The sequence below is a fragment of the Microcebus murinus genome, chromosome 2 (genome assembly GCF_040939455.1).
Source record: "Microcebus murinus isolate Inina chromosome 2, M.murinus_Inina_mat1.0, whole genome shotgun sequence".
NCBI lineage: Eukaryota > Metazoa > Chordata > Mammalia > Primates > Cheirogaleidae > Microcebus > Microcebus murinus.
Genome location: NC_134105.1, coordinates 49410944 through 49427881, shown reverse-complemented (window position 1 = coordinate 49427881; position 16938 = coordinate 49410944). Strand labels below are relative to the sequence as shown.

Genomic DNA, 16938 nt, shown 5'->3' with positions numbered 1-16938 from the left:
TGGAGCACATTATATTCTAATTATTAATCCCTTTTTGGACGGGTACGTTGCAAATACTTTCTCCCATTCTGTGGGTTGTCTCTTGACTTTGCTGATTGTTTCCTTTGCTGTGTAGAAGCTTTTTAGCTTGAGGTGATCCCATTTGTCCAATTTTGCTTTGCTTGCCTGTGCTTTAAGGGTTATTACTCAAAAAGTCCTTGCCCAGACCAATGCCCTGAACCATTTCCCCAATATTTTCTTTTAGTAGTTTCATAGTTTCAGGTCTTAGATTTAAGTCTTTAATCCATTTTCATTTGGTTTTTGTATATGACCAGAGATAAGGGCCTAATTTCATTCTTCTGTATATAAATATCCAGTTTTCCCAGCACCATTAATTGAAGAGACTATCCTTTTGCATTTTATGTTCTTATGAACATTTTATGTTCTTGGTACATTTACAAAGATAAGATGTGTAGATTTATTTCTGAATTCTCTATTCTGTGCCATTGGTCAATGTGTCTTGTTTTTATGCCAGTACAATGCTGTTTTGGTTAATACAGCTCTGTAGTATACTTTGAAGTCAGGTAATGTGATTCCTACAGTTTTGTTCTTTTTGCTCAGGATACCTTTAGCTATTCTGGGTCATTTGTGGTCCACATAAATTTTAGGATTATTTTTTCTATTTCTGTGAAGAATGTCATAGGGATTTTGCTAGGGATTGCATTCAATCTGTAGATTGCTTCGGGTAATATGGACATTTTAACGATATTGATTCTTTAAATCAATAGGAATGGAATATCTTCCATTTTTTTCATTTCTTTCATCAATATTTTATACTTTTCTTTACAGAGATCTTTCACTTCTTTGGTTAAGTTTATTCCTAAGTATTTTATTTGTAGCTATTGTAAATCAGATTTCTTTCTTGATTCCTTGTTCAGATTTACTGTTAGCATAAAGAAATGCTACTGATTTTTGTATGTTGATTTTGTATCCTGCCAGTTTACTGAATTTGCTTATCAGTTCTAATAGTTTTTTGTGTGTGTGTGTGTGGAGTCTTTAGGTTTCTCTAGATCTAAAATCATGTCATCTGCAAATAAGGATAATTTGACTTCTTCCTTTCCAATTAAGATACACTTTATTTCTTTCTTTTATCTGACTGCTCTAGCTAGAACTTCTATCTCTATGTTGAATAACAGGAGTGATCTTAGAGGAAAGGCTTTCAGTTTTTTCCCATTCAGTATGATATACTAGCTATGAGTCTGTCACACATGGCTTCTATCGTTTTTATCGCCATATTGTTTTACCTCAATAAGTTCCTTTCATATCCAGTTTTTATCAAGATGTTGAATTTTATCGAATGCTTTTTCAGTATTAATCGAAGTGACTATATGGATTTTGTCCTTTGATCTGTTGATATGATGTATCACATTGACTGCTTTATGTATGTTGAACCATCCTTGAATTCCTGAGAGGAATCCCACTTGATCATGATGAATAATCTTTTTAATATGTTGTTGAATTCAGTTTGTTCATATTTTGTTGAGGATTTTTACATCTATGTTCATCAGAAGTACTGGCCTATAGTTTTCCTTTTTTGTGTGGTTTTGGTATCAGGGTGATATAGGCCTCACATAATGACTTTGGAAGTATTCCCTCCGCCTCAATTTTTTGGAATAGTTTAAGTAAGATTGGTATTAGTTCTTGAATGTTTGGTAGAATTCAGCAGTGAAACCATCTATCCTGGGCTTTTCTTTGATGGGAGACTTTTTATAACCGCCTCTATCTCATTACTTGTTATTGGTCTATTCAGGCTTTGGATTTCCTCCTGGTTCAATCTTGGTAGGTTGTATGTGTCTAAGAATTTATCCATTTCTTCTAGGTTTTCCTTACTGTCACATGTTGCTTATGTCTCTAAGGATCCTCTGGATTTCTGCAGTATCAGTAATGTCTCCCTTTTCATTTCTCATTTTATTTATTTGGGTCTTCTTTCTTTTTTGTTAGTCTGGCTAAAGGTGTGTCAATTTTGTTTATCTTTTCAAAAAATCCACTTTTCATTTTGTTGATCTTTTGTATTGGGAGGTTTTGATTTCATTTATTTCTGCTCTGATCTTTATTATTTCTTTTCTTCTACTAATTTTGGGTTTAGTTTGCTCTTGTTTTTCTAGTTCTTTGAGATGCATCACTAAGTTGTCTATTTGAAGCTTTTCTACTTTTCTGATGCAAGCACTCACTGCTGTAAACTTTCCTCTTATTACTGCTTTTCCTATATGCCATAGGTTTTGATATGTTATATTTTCATTTGTTTCAAGAAATTTTTTAAATTTCTTTCTTAATCTCTTCATTGACCCACTGATCCATCATTCAGGAGCATATTGTTTAATTTCCATGTGTTTGTATATTTTCCAATGTCCCTCTTGTTATTGATGTCTGGTTTTATTTCATTATGGTGAGAGAAAATACTTGGTATGATTTCAACATTTTTGAAATTTTTAAGACTTGTTTTGTGACATATGGTCTATTCTTGAGAATAATCCATGAGCTGAGAGGAATGTGTATTCTGCAAGTGTATGATAAAACACTCTGTAAATATCTATTAGGTCCATTTGGTCTATAGTGCAGATTAAGTCCAATGTTTCTTTGTTGATTTTCTGTCTGGATGATCTGTCCGATGTTGAAAGTGGAGTGTTGAGGTCTCCAACAATTATTGTTATTGGGGTCTATCTCTCTCTTTAGCTCTAATAATATTTGCTTTATATATCTGGGTGATCTAGTGTTTTGGTGCATATATATTTAGAATTGTTATATCCTCTTACTGAATTGACCCCTTTATCACTATATATAATGGTATTCTTTGTCTCCTTTTAGTTTTTGTCTTGAAATCTATTTTATCTGATAGAAGTATAGCTACTCCTGTTCTTTTTTGATTTCCATTTGCATGGAATATCTTTTTCCATCCCTTAATTTTCAGTCTATGTATCTCTTTCTAGGGACAGTGTGTTTCTTGCAGACAACATATAGGTTAGCTATTGTTTTTTAAATCCATTCAGCCACTCTATGTCTTTTGATTAGAGAATTTAATCCAATCACATTCAATGTTGTTATTGTTAGGTAAGGACTTACTCCTGCAATGTTGTTATTCAATTTCTGGTTGTTTTGTTGTCCTCTCTTTCTTTTTTACTTCCTTCCTGCCTTCCTTTATTAAAAATGACTTTCTCTGGTAGAGTGTTTTATTTCTTGCTTTTTCCTTTTTGTGTATCTATTGTAGGTTTTTGATTTAAAGTTACCATGAGGTTTGCAAAAAACATAACCAATTATTTTATTTTATTTTATTTTATTTTATTTTTTCTTTCTTCTTTTTTCCTCCAAGACAATGTCCAGGTACCAATTATTTTAAACATATGACAACTCTGCTTACAAACAAACAGGCAAACAGAAATCTCACAGAAATTCTATTTTTTAACTCTATCCCCTCCCCTACTTTTTAATTTTTGTTGTTTCCATCCCTATCTTTTTATACTATCTATCTCTCAAAAAATTGTTACAGTTGTTTTTGATATGTTTGTCATTTAGTCTTCCTACTCAAGATATAAGCAGTTTTTACATGGCAGTTATAGCAATAGAGTATTTTATATTTGTATACTTACTATTACCAATGAGTTGTATATCTTCAGATGATTTCTTTTTTTTTTTTTTTTCTTGAGACAGAGTCTCACTTTGTTGCCCAGGCTAGAGTGAGTGCCGTGGCATCAGCCTAGCTCACAGCAACTTCAAACTCCTGGGCTCAAGCAATCCTACTGCCTCAGCCTCCCGAGTAGCTGGGACTACAGGCATGCGCCACCATGCCCAGCTAACTTTTTCTATATATATGAGTTGGCCAATTAATTTCTTTCTATTTATAGTAGAGACAGGGTCTCGCTCTTGCTCAGGCTGGTTTCGAACTCCTGATCTCGAACAATTCGCCCGCCTCGGACTCCCAGAGTGCTAGGATTACAGGCGTGAGTCACCGCGCCTGGCCCGAATTCCTTTTCTGTGTTGTTTTTAAGTTAATTAAGCTTCTTCAGAACAGCTGTTTTGAATTCTTTGTCTGAAAGGTCATATATCTCCATCAGTCCAGGATTGGTCACTGGTATCTTATTTAGGTCGATTGTTAAGGTCGTGTTTTCTTGGATGTTCTTGATACTTGTGGATGTTCTTCAATGTCTGGGCATTGAAGAGTTAGGTATTTATTTATTTATTTATTTATTTATTTATTTTTAATTTTAGGCCTATTCCTGACTTGAGAAGGTATTTATTTTAATCTTCACAGTCTGGGCTTGTTTGAACCCATCCTTTTTGTGAAAGCTTTTTGGATGTTCAAAGGGAATTGAGTATTATGATTTAAATGTTTGGTTACTGCAGCCGTATCAGCACTGAGGGTCCCCCAAGCACTGTAATACTGTGATTCTTGCAGACTCCTGGTGGTACTGCCTTGGTGGACTGATTTTTGGTTCTTCTGAAGGTGTTGCTTTCATGTATACTTGTTGAATTTGGTGTTTGTGCAGAGGTACGATCACTGGAAGTTTCTATTCAACCATCTTGCTCCGCCCCCTCCTCATTTTTTTTTTAAACCTACTCAAATCAGGCTTTTCCCTCCATTACTCCACCAACACTGGCCTTGTCAAAGTCACCAGTGAATTCCCTATTTCTAAGGCAAATAATCTGTTCTCAGCCCTCATCTTATTTGACCTATTAGCAGCATATGATACAATTGATCACCTCACGTCCTTAAAACACCTTCACTCAGCTGTCACTCCACTTTTAGGATGTCAATCAACTCTCATGGTTTTCATCTTACCTCGCTGGTCTTTCCTATTCACCTCTTATCCCAGTCCTCGTAACACTATGGCTTGGGACTCAATCCTCAGTCGTCTTCTCTGTCAATACTCACTTCTTTGGTGATCTCATCCAGTCTCATGATTTTAAATATCATCTCTACTGACAAACTCCTAAATTTACATCTCCAGCTTAACCTCTCTTTAGAACTCCACTTATATATCCAATCCAGATTCATATCCAAATGCTGACTCTACACCTCTGCTTGGATGTTCAAAGACATGTTAAACACTCAGAAACCTTTTACCCTGTCCACACCTAGCCTAATCCTGCTCCACTTGAAGTCTTCTCCATTCAGTCAATGGCTGTTTCATCCTTCTAGTTCCAGGCCAAAAACCATATACACGCCTTTGATTTTTCTCCTTCCCTCACATGCTACACCCAAATCATCAGGAAACCTTCTGGTTCTACATATACTAAACCCAAAAACTATTCTCACTTATCCCACTATTACTATCTTGGTCCCAGACACCACCATCTCTTACTAGATTATGGTAATAGCCCTCTGAATAGTCTCCATGTTTTCTACACTTGCTCCATATACTCTCTACTTGACCCACAGCCAAAGTGATTCTTTTAAAATATTAAGTCAGATAAAGTTACTTCCTCAAAAGCCTCCTAAGGTTCCCCATTCCCTTCAGAATAAAAACCAAAGTTCCTAATATGGCCTACAAGGTACTACATAATTTGGACCCCTGCTACCTCTTTGACTTCATGTTCTAATACTCCCCACTTTGATCACTCCACTGTAGCCACACTGGCCAGTTTGTTGTTCCCTAAACATACCAGGCATACTCCAATCTTAGGGCCGTGGCACTGACTGTTCACACTGTCTAGACTGTTATTCTCCCAGATATCCATACAGCTAACTTCCCCACCTCCTCTGAGCCACTCTAATATCTTCAGTGAGGCCCACCTTAACATCCATATTTAAAATAGCAATCTGCACCTGCATTCCCTCCTCTAGTACTCCCAATTTACCTTGCCTTGTGTTATTTCTTCTTCATGGCATTTATTATTACATACTATTCTAATACACTACTTAATGTCTTGTTTTTATTTTTTTTATTAGTGTTTATCCTTGAGAATGATAGATAAGAAGGCAGGGATTTTTGTCTGTTTTGTTCACAAATATAGCCCAAGCGCACAGAACAGTGCCTGACACATAGTAGGCACTCAATAAATATTTATTAAATGGAATATCTGATTAATAAAAGATTAGCTGGGATCAGGTCAAGAGCAACTTTTAATGCTAACTTTAAAATCTTTTGATCAAAATTGTATTAAAGCCATGAGCTATTACAAATAATCTGGGTAGAGCTGTAGAGAATGAACCCCTGGAAGTTCAGGGTCTGAAAATTAATCTGGTCAGATTACAGAACTTAAATAGGCTGCCTTTCTATGAAGTAGAAATTCTGGGGAAAATAAACATATTCGGAAGTAATACCTCACCATAGTTTCATCCACTGGCACTAGGGATTTGTGTAGTTTCATCCTAGCTTCATAACAGTGGTGAGATCTAACTCAGGTTTGGGCTTCAGCAGATGACAGTAAGCAGTCATCTCAGTCTGCAATGAAATGAGACTATTTTGTTCAGAGCCAAGAAGCCTTCCAGATAGGCCAACCCAGTTTCCTGGAAAGCTCTGCATTAAGGTTTTAGTCCAAAGCTTCACCAAATACAAGCCATACTGCCTTCCAGTTGTCATTGGTCACTCTGTATGTCTATCTTCTATAGGAACCCAGGGAATACAGGGTGAGAGGTAGAGTAGTGGTTAGTCAGGAGTGACCTAGCAGAGGATTCAAGTATTCCAAAGTATTCTGGGCAAACACTATTTTAGTATTAGGATACTGGATATTATACCTCCAACTGTCACCCAGTTCTTTCTATGAAGACCAGGAAAAAAATTTAATGCTCCTAAAACAAAGTAGCCTGGTTAGGGTTTGCCAATAGAGTCTAAACAAAGGTTGTGGCAAAAAAGAAACAGAAAGGAGGCAACATATAAAAGACACCATGGAAGTAAATAGCGAAACAAGGCTACTGAATAGATGTGAAAATGAATACAATGAAACAAATAAAATGACAAACAGGCTGTAATCTGAGATAAGCCTCTTTGGAGGATATAATTTTTATTAGCATATAGAAAATGTAGATGAAGAAATAGGAAGAAATAAAAAGTATGTCAATAATAATTCTACCTTTTTTTTTTTAAAGTACTGTATATGGGAAAGAAGTAAAGTCATAGATATTATTCTAGAAAAATATGACTGAGATAGTTTTATGCAAAGATACAACATTTGTGTGGGCTCTGCATTCAAATGAATATTTACATGTAAATAATAAACTTTTTATATGTTATAAACACATAATAAATGCATACTTCAAACATTTCTACTTACAATGATACCAAGAGAATGGACTTTTCATGCACTTGGAAAGAAAATAAGAAGAATGATAGTGCACAGCTAACCTTTAAGAAAAAAGAAGGAAAATGAGATATTATAACTTATAAAATACAATATCAAGTCAATTTTGAACCTAAATAACAATCATTTCAAAAAAAGTTAAAAGTTTATTATAGCTTCTATCTAGAAGTAAAATGTAAACATAACACTAATATGTATAACATTTTAATCAAATTTAAAAATAAAAATATTTTTTCAGAAAACAATGACTATAAAGCTTTACTTAACCATCTAAAAAAAAGTTCACTGAGACTCACTTACTAATAAACAAAACTACTTAATACCTCAGACACAACAATCATACCTTCATCCTCCCTTGAAATCTCTGACAATTTAAATTTGAAAGTGTGAAGGACAAGGTCAAAATCAACTGCCAAATCTATTTCAGTATTTTTAAAATGTACACTTCAATAAAACATACTAAATGTTTTTTATAAATTCATAATGTGCTATTTGGGGTTTAAAATGAAAAATTACTTAAATCTATTTTCAGAAGTTTCTGTTCTGTATTATTAGACAGCTGTCTATACCTCCATCTAGTTATTCAAGCAAAACACCTGAATTATTGTCTTGTATAAGCTATACATCTCCATCAGCAACTCCCATCTACAGCACCTCCTAAATACAATATCCTTCCTCTTCTCTTCATTCACCTCTGCCATTTGATTAAAAGGAAAATACTTTTAAAATAATTATGATAGGAAATGTTCTTAAAGCTCTCAGAAATATATAAGAATTCAAAGCATTATCAACAAGAATGAAATAACAAAAATCATAAGTTTCTAAAAAATTTTTAACACAATGGCTTATTTTAAAACATAGCAAACAGAATAAAATTAGGAAATTAAGAAAATGTTTTTTCTGGTTTATAATCCAAAAAGTAATCATCTCTCTGCCTAAGTTGCCCAAACTCTGAAATTCTATTCCATTATCTTTGAAATATACCTTTATTTAGCATGCTATTTCCTAGAAAAATAATCTGTCATAAGCTTGAAAATATTTCAAGTTAAGCCTATTGAAGATATCAAAGCATCACTAAGTATGTCAATCCTGTTCTAAATGTCCTATAGAATATTACCAACAGATGACTTGGTATTTTCAGAGTTTATTCACAGAACAAAACAACAGAAATTGTCAATAAAAAGGTAATAAAAAATAAGAGGAACATGAAACTATCCTTTTTGTATTCTGGTACTGAGATGCACTTTTGAAATGTTTCACTGTTCTGTTTAGCTTGTTTTTAGAATGTAACATATGTAAGTGGCAGTTCCAGAATTGGAACCTTAATTTCTAAACTGTTGTCATCTTATAAATCTACTAGGACTTACTGTTTTCATAAACAAAATGTTCTTGATACTATAAAAAGTATTTGTTAAATGTCATTTTATAGACCATGGTATAGAGGAAAAAATTTTAAATACCACCGAAATACAACCAGGAAGAATTTGTAAACCCTCTCAGAAAAACCCTAAACTATGGAAAATATACCCAACCCATCTCAAACTGACACAAGTCATCTTACTAAAACAGAGATCTGCCTCGTCTCCTTCCCAAAAATCTTCTTTTGGCTCCTCTTGCACACAAATCTAACTCCAAATCTTTCAACCAGACATTCAAGATCTTCTATAGTTTGATCCTTTTTGACCCTCCTTTCTCACCATCTCCTCTCCTACACACAACACACACATAAAAGTCACACAAATTTTACTGTTTAATAGCTGTTCCCAGAACATTGCCTGTCCTTTCCCACCTCTATACCTTCAACTTCCTCTTGTCTTGAATTTATCTTCTGCTATATAACCTCCTGTTCCAAATCTTGCCCAGCGTTCAAAACTTGGCTCAAATCCTACTTGCTCTAAACAGCTGTCTAAAATCTTCCCCCAAGATAATATCTCCCTTTCCCACACCAACTTAGGACTTCATTTGTACCTGACAGAACTTAATACCATCTGCTTTATAGCATAATTATTTAAGTATATGTTTATCACCACTGTTTTCTTCTTTGTATTACCCCATTAACTAATATAAAACAAATTAAATAACTGTTGAATTAAACTGAAAGATTCTCATTGCTTAGCCTGATGTCCAACATAGCACCTAAGAATGGGAAGCACTCAATAAATGTTTGCCAAATAAATGAATGTCCTCTTTCCCAATCCACTAAATCCTGTACAGAACAAGAAAATAATTTTTAAAAGATTGTTGTAGGAAGAATTAAAAGTAATGAAAAACTTACCAGAGTAAATTTGAATCCTTTGGGAGAGGGCTGAAGTGTTAATTTTAAGCATGAAGGAAGCAGACTCAAAAATGTAAAACAAAAGCTAAAAAATAATAATAAAAATAAAATTGTTTTTTATAGAGATATAAATATAACTAAAACAAATATTTTTTAAAATATAAGGATCACATTATGTATTTAATTTAATTTTAAATTAAAGTTTACTTTTATTTATTAAATTTAAATTAAGACAAAATAACATTTACATAAAATCATACATTAAAATACATATATACTTTCATAAATGATTACATGATATAATACAGAACAAAATATCATAATACTAAATATTGCTTCTGTTAGTTTAGTATTTAATATGATGTACAGAAAAGATACAATGATATATATATATATAGTTGAAGGTCAATCACCAAACACTCAAAATAAGAAAACATAATGAGGTATGAGATAATGCTGTATCTGTAACATAAACATTCCTAAACTTTACTCACAAAAGAGTCTAGCCCTCATTTCACAAAAGGTGATTATCTGACTTTCAAACCCATGGTAAATCAGAACAAGTTTAAAAGGCAGCCGGAAACTACTAGAGCTTCTCCTAAAAATGGCTGATAGGTAGGAAGGGAAAAAAACCTAGATTAATGCACACAGGCTCAAGAGTGGTCTGGTGCCATTTAGTACCATGGCAAATAGCAAGCCCTGAAAACAAGTATATAACCTAATACAAGAACTGATTTTTCCCAGTTGTGGTAACTTTATGACTTATCAGCTTAGCTAGGCTGGACTAAAGTCCCAAGAATTCCCTTCCTGTATGCTTCTTGTTAGGGTGGGCCACAAGGGAAATTCTCCCAAGAATTGAAGGCCAGACGGAGGCAGCACCTTCCCTCAGTTATTCAAACACTATCTTTAGATGCTGCCGTGAAGAGATTTTGGAGAGGTAAAGTCCCTATTCAGCTGATTTTAAGTTAATCAAAAGGTAAATTATCCTGAAGGGCCTAACCTTTTAAAAGAGGGCTTAGATCTTCCCTAAAGGCATATGGTTATGAATTACTCTTCCTTCCCCCTAGATATTCCTTCCAGAGGGTCTGCCTTGTGGAGTTCCAGTTTGCCTGTCAGCCCCCACATCTGCATAAGCCAATTCCTTATTATAAATTCAAACACAGACACAAACACACACACACTACACAGTGACCTACTCCTTCTAATTCTAATTGACCCTGATGGATACATCACTGAAAATCATGACTCTTCAAGATAATGTTAAATCATGTGTAGTGTACTCTCTGTTTAAGCAGAGAATTAGGTAACAATTCAGAAAGACTTTCACATAAAACAATTCAAAGAAAAGAGTTTTATTGTGTAGACAGATACATTTAAGTTATGTGGAAAATTTACTAATGAAAAAGACCTCATTCCCTACTGATGCCAGAAAAATCAAATATTAATTACAATAATGCTTTTAGAGAGTAGCTATACAATACTATATACAAACTTTGTGTCTCTTACCTGATTATTATCTGGATGTGATGTGGCAAAATATCCTTAATCTTCAGAAAGACACTGAAGCTACACCAAATATTGGCTACTTTATCCTTAAAAGAGATTTGTTGATTTTACATTCTGATATAATTGAAAGAAATATTACACCCCACAAAGTACAGCCCATAATCTCTAATAAACTTTTAAGATATATAAAACTTTTATTCACAATTATAACAAAGTAGATTAATAACATTATTAATCTACTATCTAATATTAATAAATTATTAATAAACATTAATAACAAGAAATAAACATATACACAAGCACACTCCCAAGCATTTTTCATTTGTTTTACATGAGAGCTGATCTAAATCATTGACCAATCATAGATATTCCCAAGAAATACTAAATATTTTTCAAAAAGCGGTACACTATCCCTAAATACTTAAGTTGCTTATCTTTGGAAGTTTTTCTTAGAAATCTTTTTTCCCCTAATTTATAGAATACATATTACATTTGACCCATTTTTATCACACACCTGAATTTATTTAAAGTAACCTAAAAGCCACTAGCAATGACAAGAAGTAATTGCTAATAAGTCAAGAATTTTAAAGACATTAGCGGTTATGCTAGGATTACTTTCAAAATTAAATTGTAACTATACCTCTCATGCTGGTAAAACTCATCCTCCAAACAACTGCTTGACTCTCAGCTGTCTAGGCATCACAACAATAAAGTAACTGTCACTGACAAATATACCATCCCACATTCCTCAGTTACATCAAAGAAAATGTTCTTCAGATTTTGAGGGCAACAAGTGAATGGAAGAGACTGGAAACATCAAGCATGTCTTATACTAATTTTTATAATTATCATGATAAATACCATTTCTGAAATGGAAGGTAAGGCAAATAACTAGGCTGCTTATATGGAGAATTAAATTTTTCTTTATATAGGTGTTAGTTAGAGGTTATATAAAGAAGAGATTGGGAGTACAATTTTCAAAGTTCAAATGACAGCTCTGTCAAATACTAGTTTCATGAATCTCTGACCTCAGTTTACTTATATGTAAAGTGGGGATAGCAACCTCAGAGTAACCTGATAGTGACCTCAGAGTTACTGTAACAGAGATAGCAGCTACCTTAGAGCTACTGTAAGGATCAAAGAAAATTACATGGAAATATCTCACATCTAATAAGTAAATAGTGGTAACAATTAATAATAATAGTGATCATATATTATTATCAGTATCACCACTACCATTATCCCCAGTGACCCACAGTCACATGTTCCCATTACTTTACACCAAACTCCTTTCTTAGTCTCCTTCAAAATGCTTGTTTCATCCTCCTATAAATCCACTGTAAGATATTCTATAGAAATGTATATATTCAAAATTGGAAAGATACATATGCTTCCCTAATTCTTTTTAAAAGAAATGTTATTCAAAAGCAAATTATCTATAAATATGTTGTCTCTGTGTAACTTTATTAAAAGGCCTTTTTGTTTTAGAAAAATGGTTTGTTTGATTTAATTACTAAATCTAAATGATCAAATTATTCATGTAATAAAAGTTTAACAAGAGTGATTAAACTAGCATTAATTGAAAGATTCTCATTAAAAATTACTATAGATGAAGGTTATGTATCTCATAAGGAATTATGAGATCTTTCTGAAGCAAACATGATTATTAGTTTAACAAATAATTTTCTAAGACTAAAAAGAGTATATAAACCAAAAAAATCACACAACTGTTAAAATTGTAACTGCAACTTCTATACTATCTTTCATTATGGACCCTATTTCATTAGAAAAATATATAATTGAATTATGGATTTGACAATGGCATAAATATTACCTATTGATTAAAATGCCAGCTGAGCTAGGGGTTATATGCTAAATTAAATAACTAGCAAGGTACCCGTGCCTATAGTCCTCACTATTCAGGAGGCTGAGGCAGGAGGATTACTTGAGCTCAGGAGTTCAAGGCTGTAGTGCAGGTACAGCCTTTGCAATATAGTGAGACACTGTCTCTAAAAACAATAAATAACTGGCAAGGTATGATTATAGGAGGAGAGTAGCTGAAGTTTCTATTCCTGTGTGTCTTTTTTAAAGAGACAGGGTCTTGTTCTGTTGCCCAGGCTGGAGTGCAATGGTATCATCATAACTCGCTGCAACCTCAAACTCTGGGCGCAAGCAATTCTCTCACCTCAGCCTCCCAATTAGTTGAGACTATAGGTACATACTACTGCACCTGGCTTATTTTTTTTATTTTTAGAGATAGGGTCTTATTATTTTGCCTATGCTGGTCTCAAACTCCTGGCCTCAAACAATTCTCTCGCCTCAGCCTCCCAAAGTACTAGGATTACAGCCATGAGCTACCATACCTGGGCCCTTGTGTGTCTTCTACATGAAATCCCTAAAGGTCACAGGAAAGATACAGTAACAGAAAGGAGAGGAAAGTTTTTAAACATGCCTCAAATAATCCACGATCAACTGGGAAGAGTCTTCTTAAAACCTGCAAGGTTTGTTCCCTTTCAGTAAAGAATGGCAGCCAGCAGAGAATGAAGGAAGCCACAACAGTACAAACTAGCTTAATTAGCAACACAAACCTAGAAAACAAAGGTAAGCAGTAAGATAGGGAAAGGTTAATAATTCTGAAAAACCAAGTTGAGTCTCACTGAATATAATGAATGCAAATGTATAGTAATGCTAAATCTATGTTACCAATATAGGTTTAAGATGGGAGTCTGCTCAAATCAGAGTTAAAAAAATTCACAACTGTTAAGATGTGCACTTCAACAAAAAGACTGCTATCACCATCCTAATTAACATTTCACTTAGATGCCATTCCTATGGGAATACGGGAAATGTAGTCAAGAAAAAAATACCAAATGGGAAGAATGTATTTATAATAAGTATAAAATGGAACAAGCTGTAAAGTGATGAAACCCTACAGCAGTACTCTAACAAGCCAATCCCCATTACCTCCAGTAAATATATATTGATCAAAATAATTCTCTAGTTAGGAAAATTTAAAATAAAAGAATACCAGGCTATGACTTAATCTCTTTCCTCCTACTCACACCATGGCCAACACATTTATAAGAAATCAACAAAAGGCAAAGTGGAAGATCACCTTCCTACAATTAAGCATGCCAAAAAAACTATTTTAAAGCAAATTTTTGAATTCTGGTGTTTAAAAGTCACTCACCCTTTTCCTTTGAGATCTTTTTTAAAACACTTGCCAAGTAAAAAGCAAAAAAATGGCAAGGAGTGGTATAGTTCCATCTGTTTATAATTTATAGCTAAGCAAAATGCCAGTGACCCTAACAGGTCCCAGTCACAAGATACTCCAAGAACACCCCACAAAGCAAAGCCAAGACTCACAGAATTATATATGTTCCTGTGTCAAGGAAATTATCTCAATAATTAAAAGAGGTAGATCTTGTATTTTATAGAGAATATTTCTTATGCAATTTTAAGATAATATAAACAATGAAAGCTACGTCCAAATGAAAATTGAAAGTATCAAAGTGATAAACAAACATGAAAGTATATATAATAGCCTCACATTTATTAAATCCACTACTAAACAGCAACCGATTTGTTTAGGTTTAAAAGAGTTCTAAATAGTTAAAACATAGCTTTGTTTCTGTTACATTACTTCACAATATTACTATAACATACCAAAATCTAGAGAATAAAACAATGCTACAGTAGTAATTTAAAAAAAAAACTTACTGAGATCACTAACTTCCTCTATAACATGCATCAATAATATAAATTAATATACGTCATTGGTTAGAAACTAATAACTGTTAATTAAAACATCATAATGAGATTTTCAGTTCAAAATGGTGAGCTAAGCACTCATGTTTACCTCCTCTCCTTACCAAGACCCTTAAAATGATAAGAAATGGAATTTTTTAAAAGTATAAATTCATAGCCATAAAGAGAATAGGAGTATGGGTTATCATAAAAATTTCAACATATTTCTGGAAGACAGAAGTGATAGTGATAACAAAATGAAAAAGAAGCCACAGCAAAGGAAATGCATAGAATAAACTCAGGGAAGCAAGGCGACAATCCACCCTCCAAGACCCAAGAGAACTTTAGCAACACCAAGTAGATTGGAGTGTTTGAGTAATATGTAAAAAAGAAAACAAAGAGATTAACTTAAAATCCCTAAATGGAGAAGTCAAATGTCACCCCATGCCTTTGCAAAGATTATTAGGTAGCCAAGCATTTACGCCCAGGCAACAAATGAAGGAATATTCCCAAGAAATAAAATAAACTATCCACGGCAGCTAGTATAGAAGTTAGCACTATAAATGCAGTCCCCTCCATATAAATGACAGATACACACACATACTAATTTTATTATAATTAAAATAGATTGGCATCAAAAGGAAAAGCAGTTAAATTAACTAAACAACCATGTTGCTGTGTATTAATATTATGTCTTTTTGTTCCCCTAGAGATGGGGGCAGGTAGTATATTTGATACATTAGAAGAAAAATTGGATAGATATGTACAAATTTTTATCAATTTATCTTCTAAGATTTGTTTGTTTAAATGTTCCTTACTTTAAGTATCAAAAATGTAAACATAAGGCCGGGCGTGGTGGCTCACGCCTGTAATCCTAGCACTCTGGGAGGCCGAGGCAGGCGGATCGCTCGAGGTCAGGAGTTCAAAACCAGCCTGAGCAAGAGCGAGACCCTATCTCTAGTATAAATAGAAAGAAATTAATTGGCCAACTAATATATATATAGAGAGAGGAAAAAAATTAGCCGGGCATGGTGGCGCATGCCTATAGTCCCAGTTACTTGGGAGGCTGAGGCAGGAGGATTGCTTGAGCCCAGGAGTTTGAGGTTGCTGTGAGCTAGGCTGACGCCATGGCACTCACTCTAGCCTGGACAACAAAGTGAGACTCTGTCTCCAAAAAAAAAAAAAATGTAAACATAAAATCCATATAGATTTTAATAATTCAGTTTTAGTGTCCTGAAGCTTCAAGCTACAATTATCTGTTAGAGAAATACTTTGTTTTAAAACAAAAAACTGTAAGACTGTTTTCCTTTTTTCAGCATCAGTTAACATTTACAAAAGACAGAAGACAGGTTATACATTTTAGAATTAGAGGAGCTTAACCATACTTGGCACTCTTTTCCCAACTCCCCAGAAATAGCTAATCAGTTACCAACATTCTGCTTCCAGGCTATACAAATTTGAAAATGCAATTCTACTTTTAATAAATCTGTACTTTACCCTTCAAGTAAAAGACTGATGAAGAGATTATTTTATACTACTCTGAAACAGTTTATATAAGCAAGCACTCTAGCAAATATTTAATAAGACATTACTGAATAACAACATCATATAAATTTAGTCTACATTTCATAATATGCAACTGACTTCATTTCTAAATAGTAAAGGATACTGAAAATGTCCATGGTCGATAAGAATAAGGCCTGGATACAGCAATATGCACAATGCACTAGCAATCTATAAAGAAAAATATTGTGAAATAAGTAATCTATTACTCAAATCAACAGGGTAAAACTGTGATTTTCATTTAATACAGTAGCAAATGGCCGGGCGTGGTGCTCACGCCTGTAATCCTAGCACTCTGGGAGGCAGAGGCAGGTGGATTGCTCGAGGTCAGGAGTTCGAAACCAGCTTGAGTGAGACCCCCGTCTCTACTAAAAATATAAAGAAATTAATTGACCAACTAAAAATATATATACAAAAAATTAGCCGGGCATGGTGCTGCATGCCTGTAGTCCCAGCTACTCGGGAGGCTAAAGCAGGAGGATCACTTGAGCCTAGGAACTTGAGGTTGCTGTGAGGTAGGCTGACACCACAGCACTCACTCTAGCCTGGGCAACAAAGTGAGACTCTGTCTC

The 16938-nt window shown here is 34.0% G+C and overlaps 1 protein-coding gene across 2 annotated transcripts in view; it reads right to left on the bottom strand.

Moving 5' to 3' along the window:
- The window catches only part of ALG6 (ALG6 alpha-1,3-glucosyltransferase), a 51816-nt gene that overhangs the window by 10575 nt on the left and 24303 nt on the right, over positions 1-16938 (bottom strand). For both annotated transcript variants that reach the window (XM_020288992.2, XM_020288990.2), the window contains exons 7-12: positions 16473-16537; positions 14247-14432; positions 13509-13644; positions 11057-11142; positions 9551-9635; positions 7249-7319 (exon numbers count right to left, since the gene is read on the bottom strand). In XM_020288992.2, coding sequence (XP_020144581.1) covers positions 7249-7319; positions 9551-9635; positions 11057-11142; positions 13509-13644; positions 14247-14432; positions 16473-16537 — 629 coding nt within the window. The remainder of the gene's footprint in view (positions 1-7248; positions 7320-9550; positions 9636-11056; positions 11143-13508; positions 13645-14246; positions 14433-16472; positions 16538-16938) is intronic.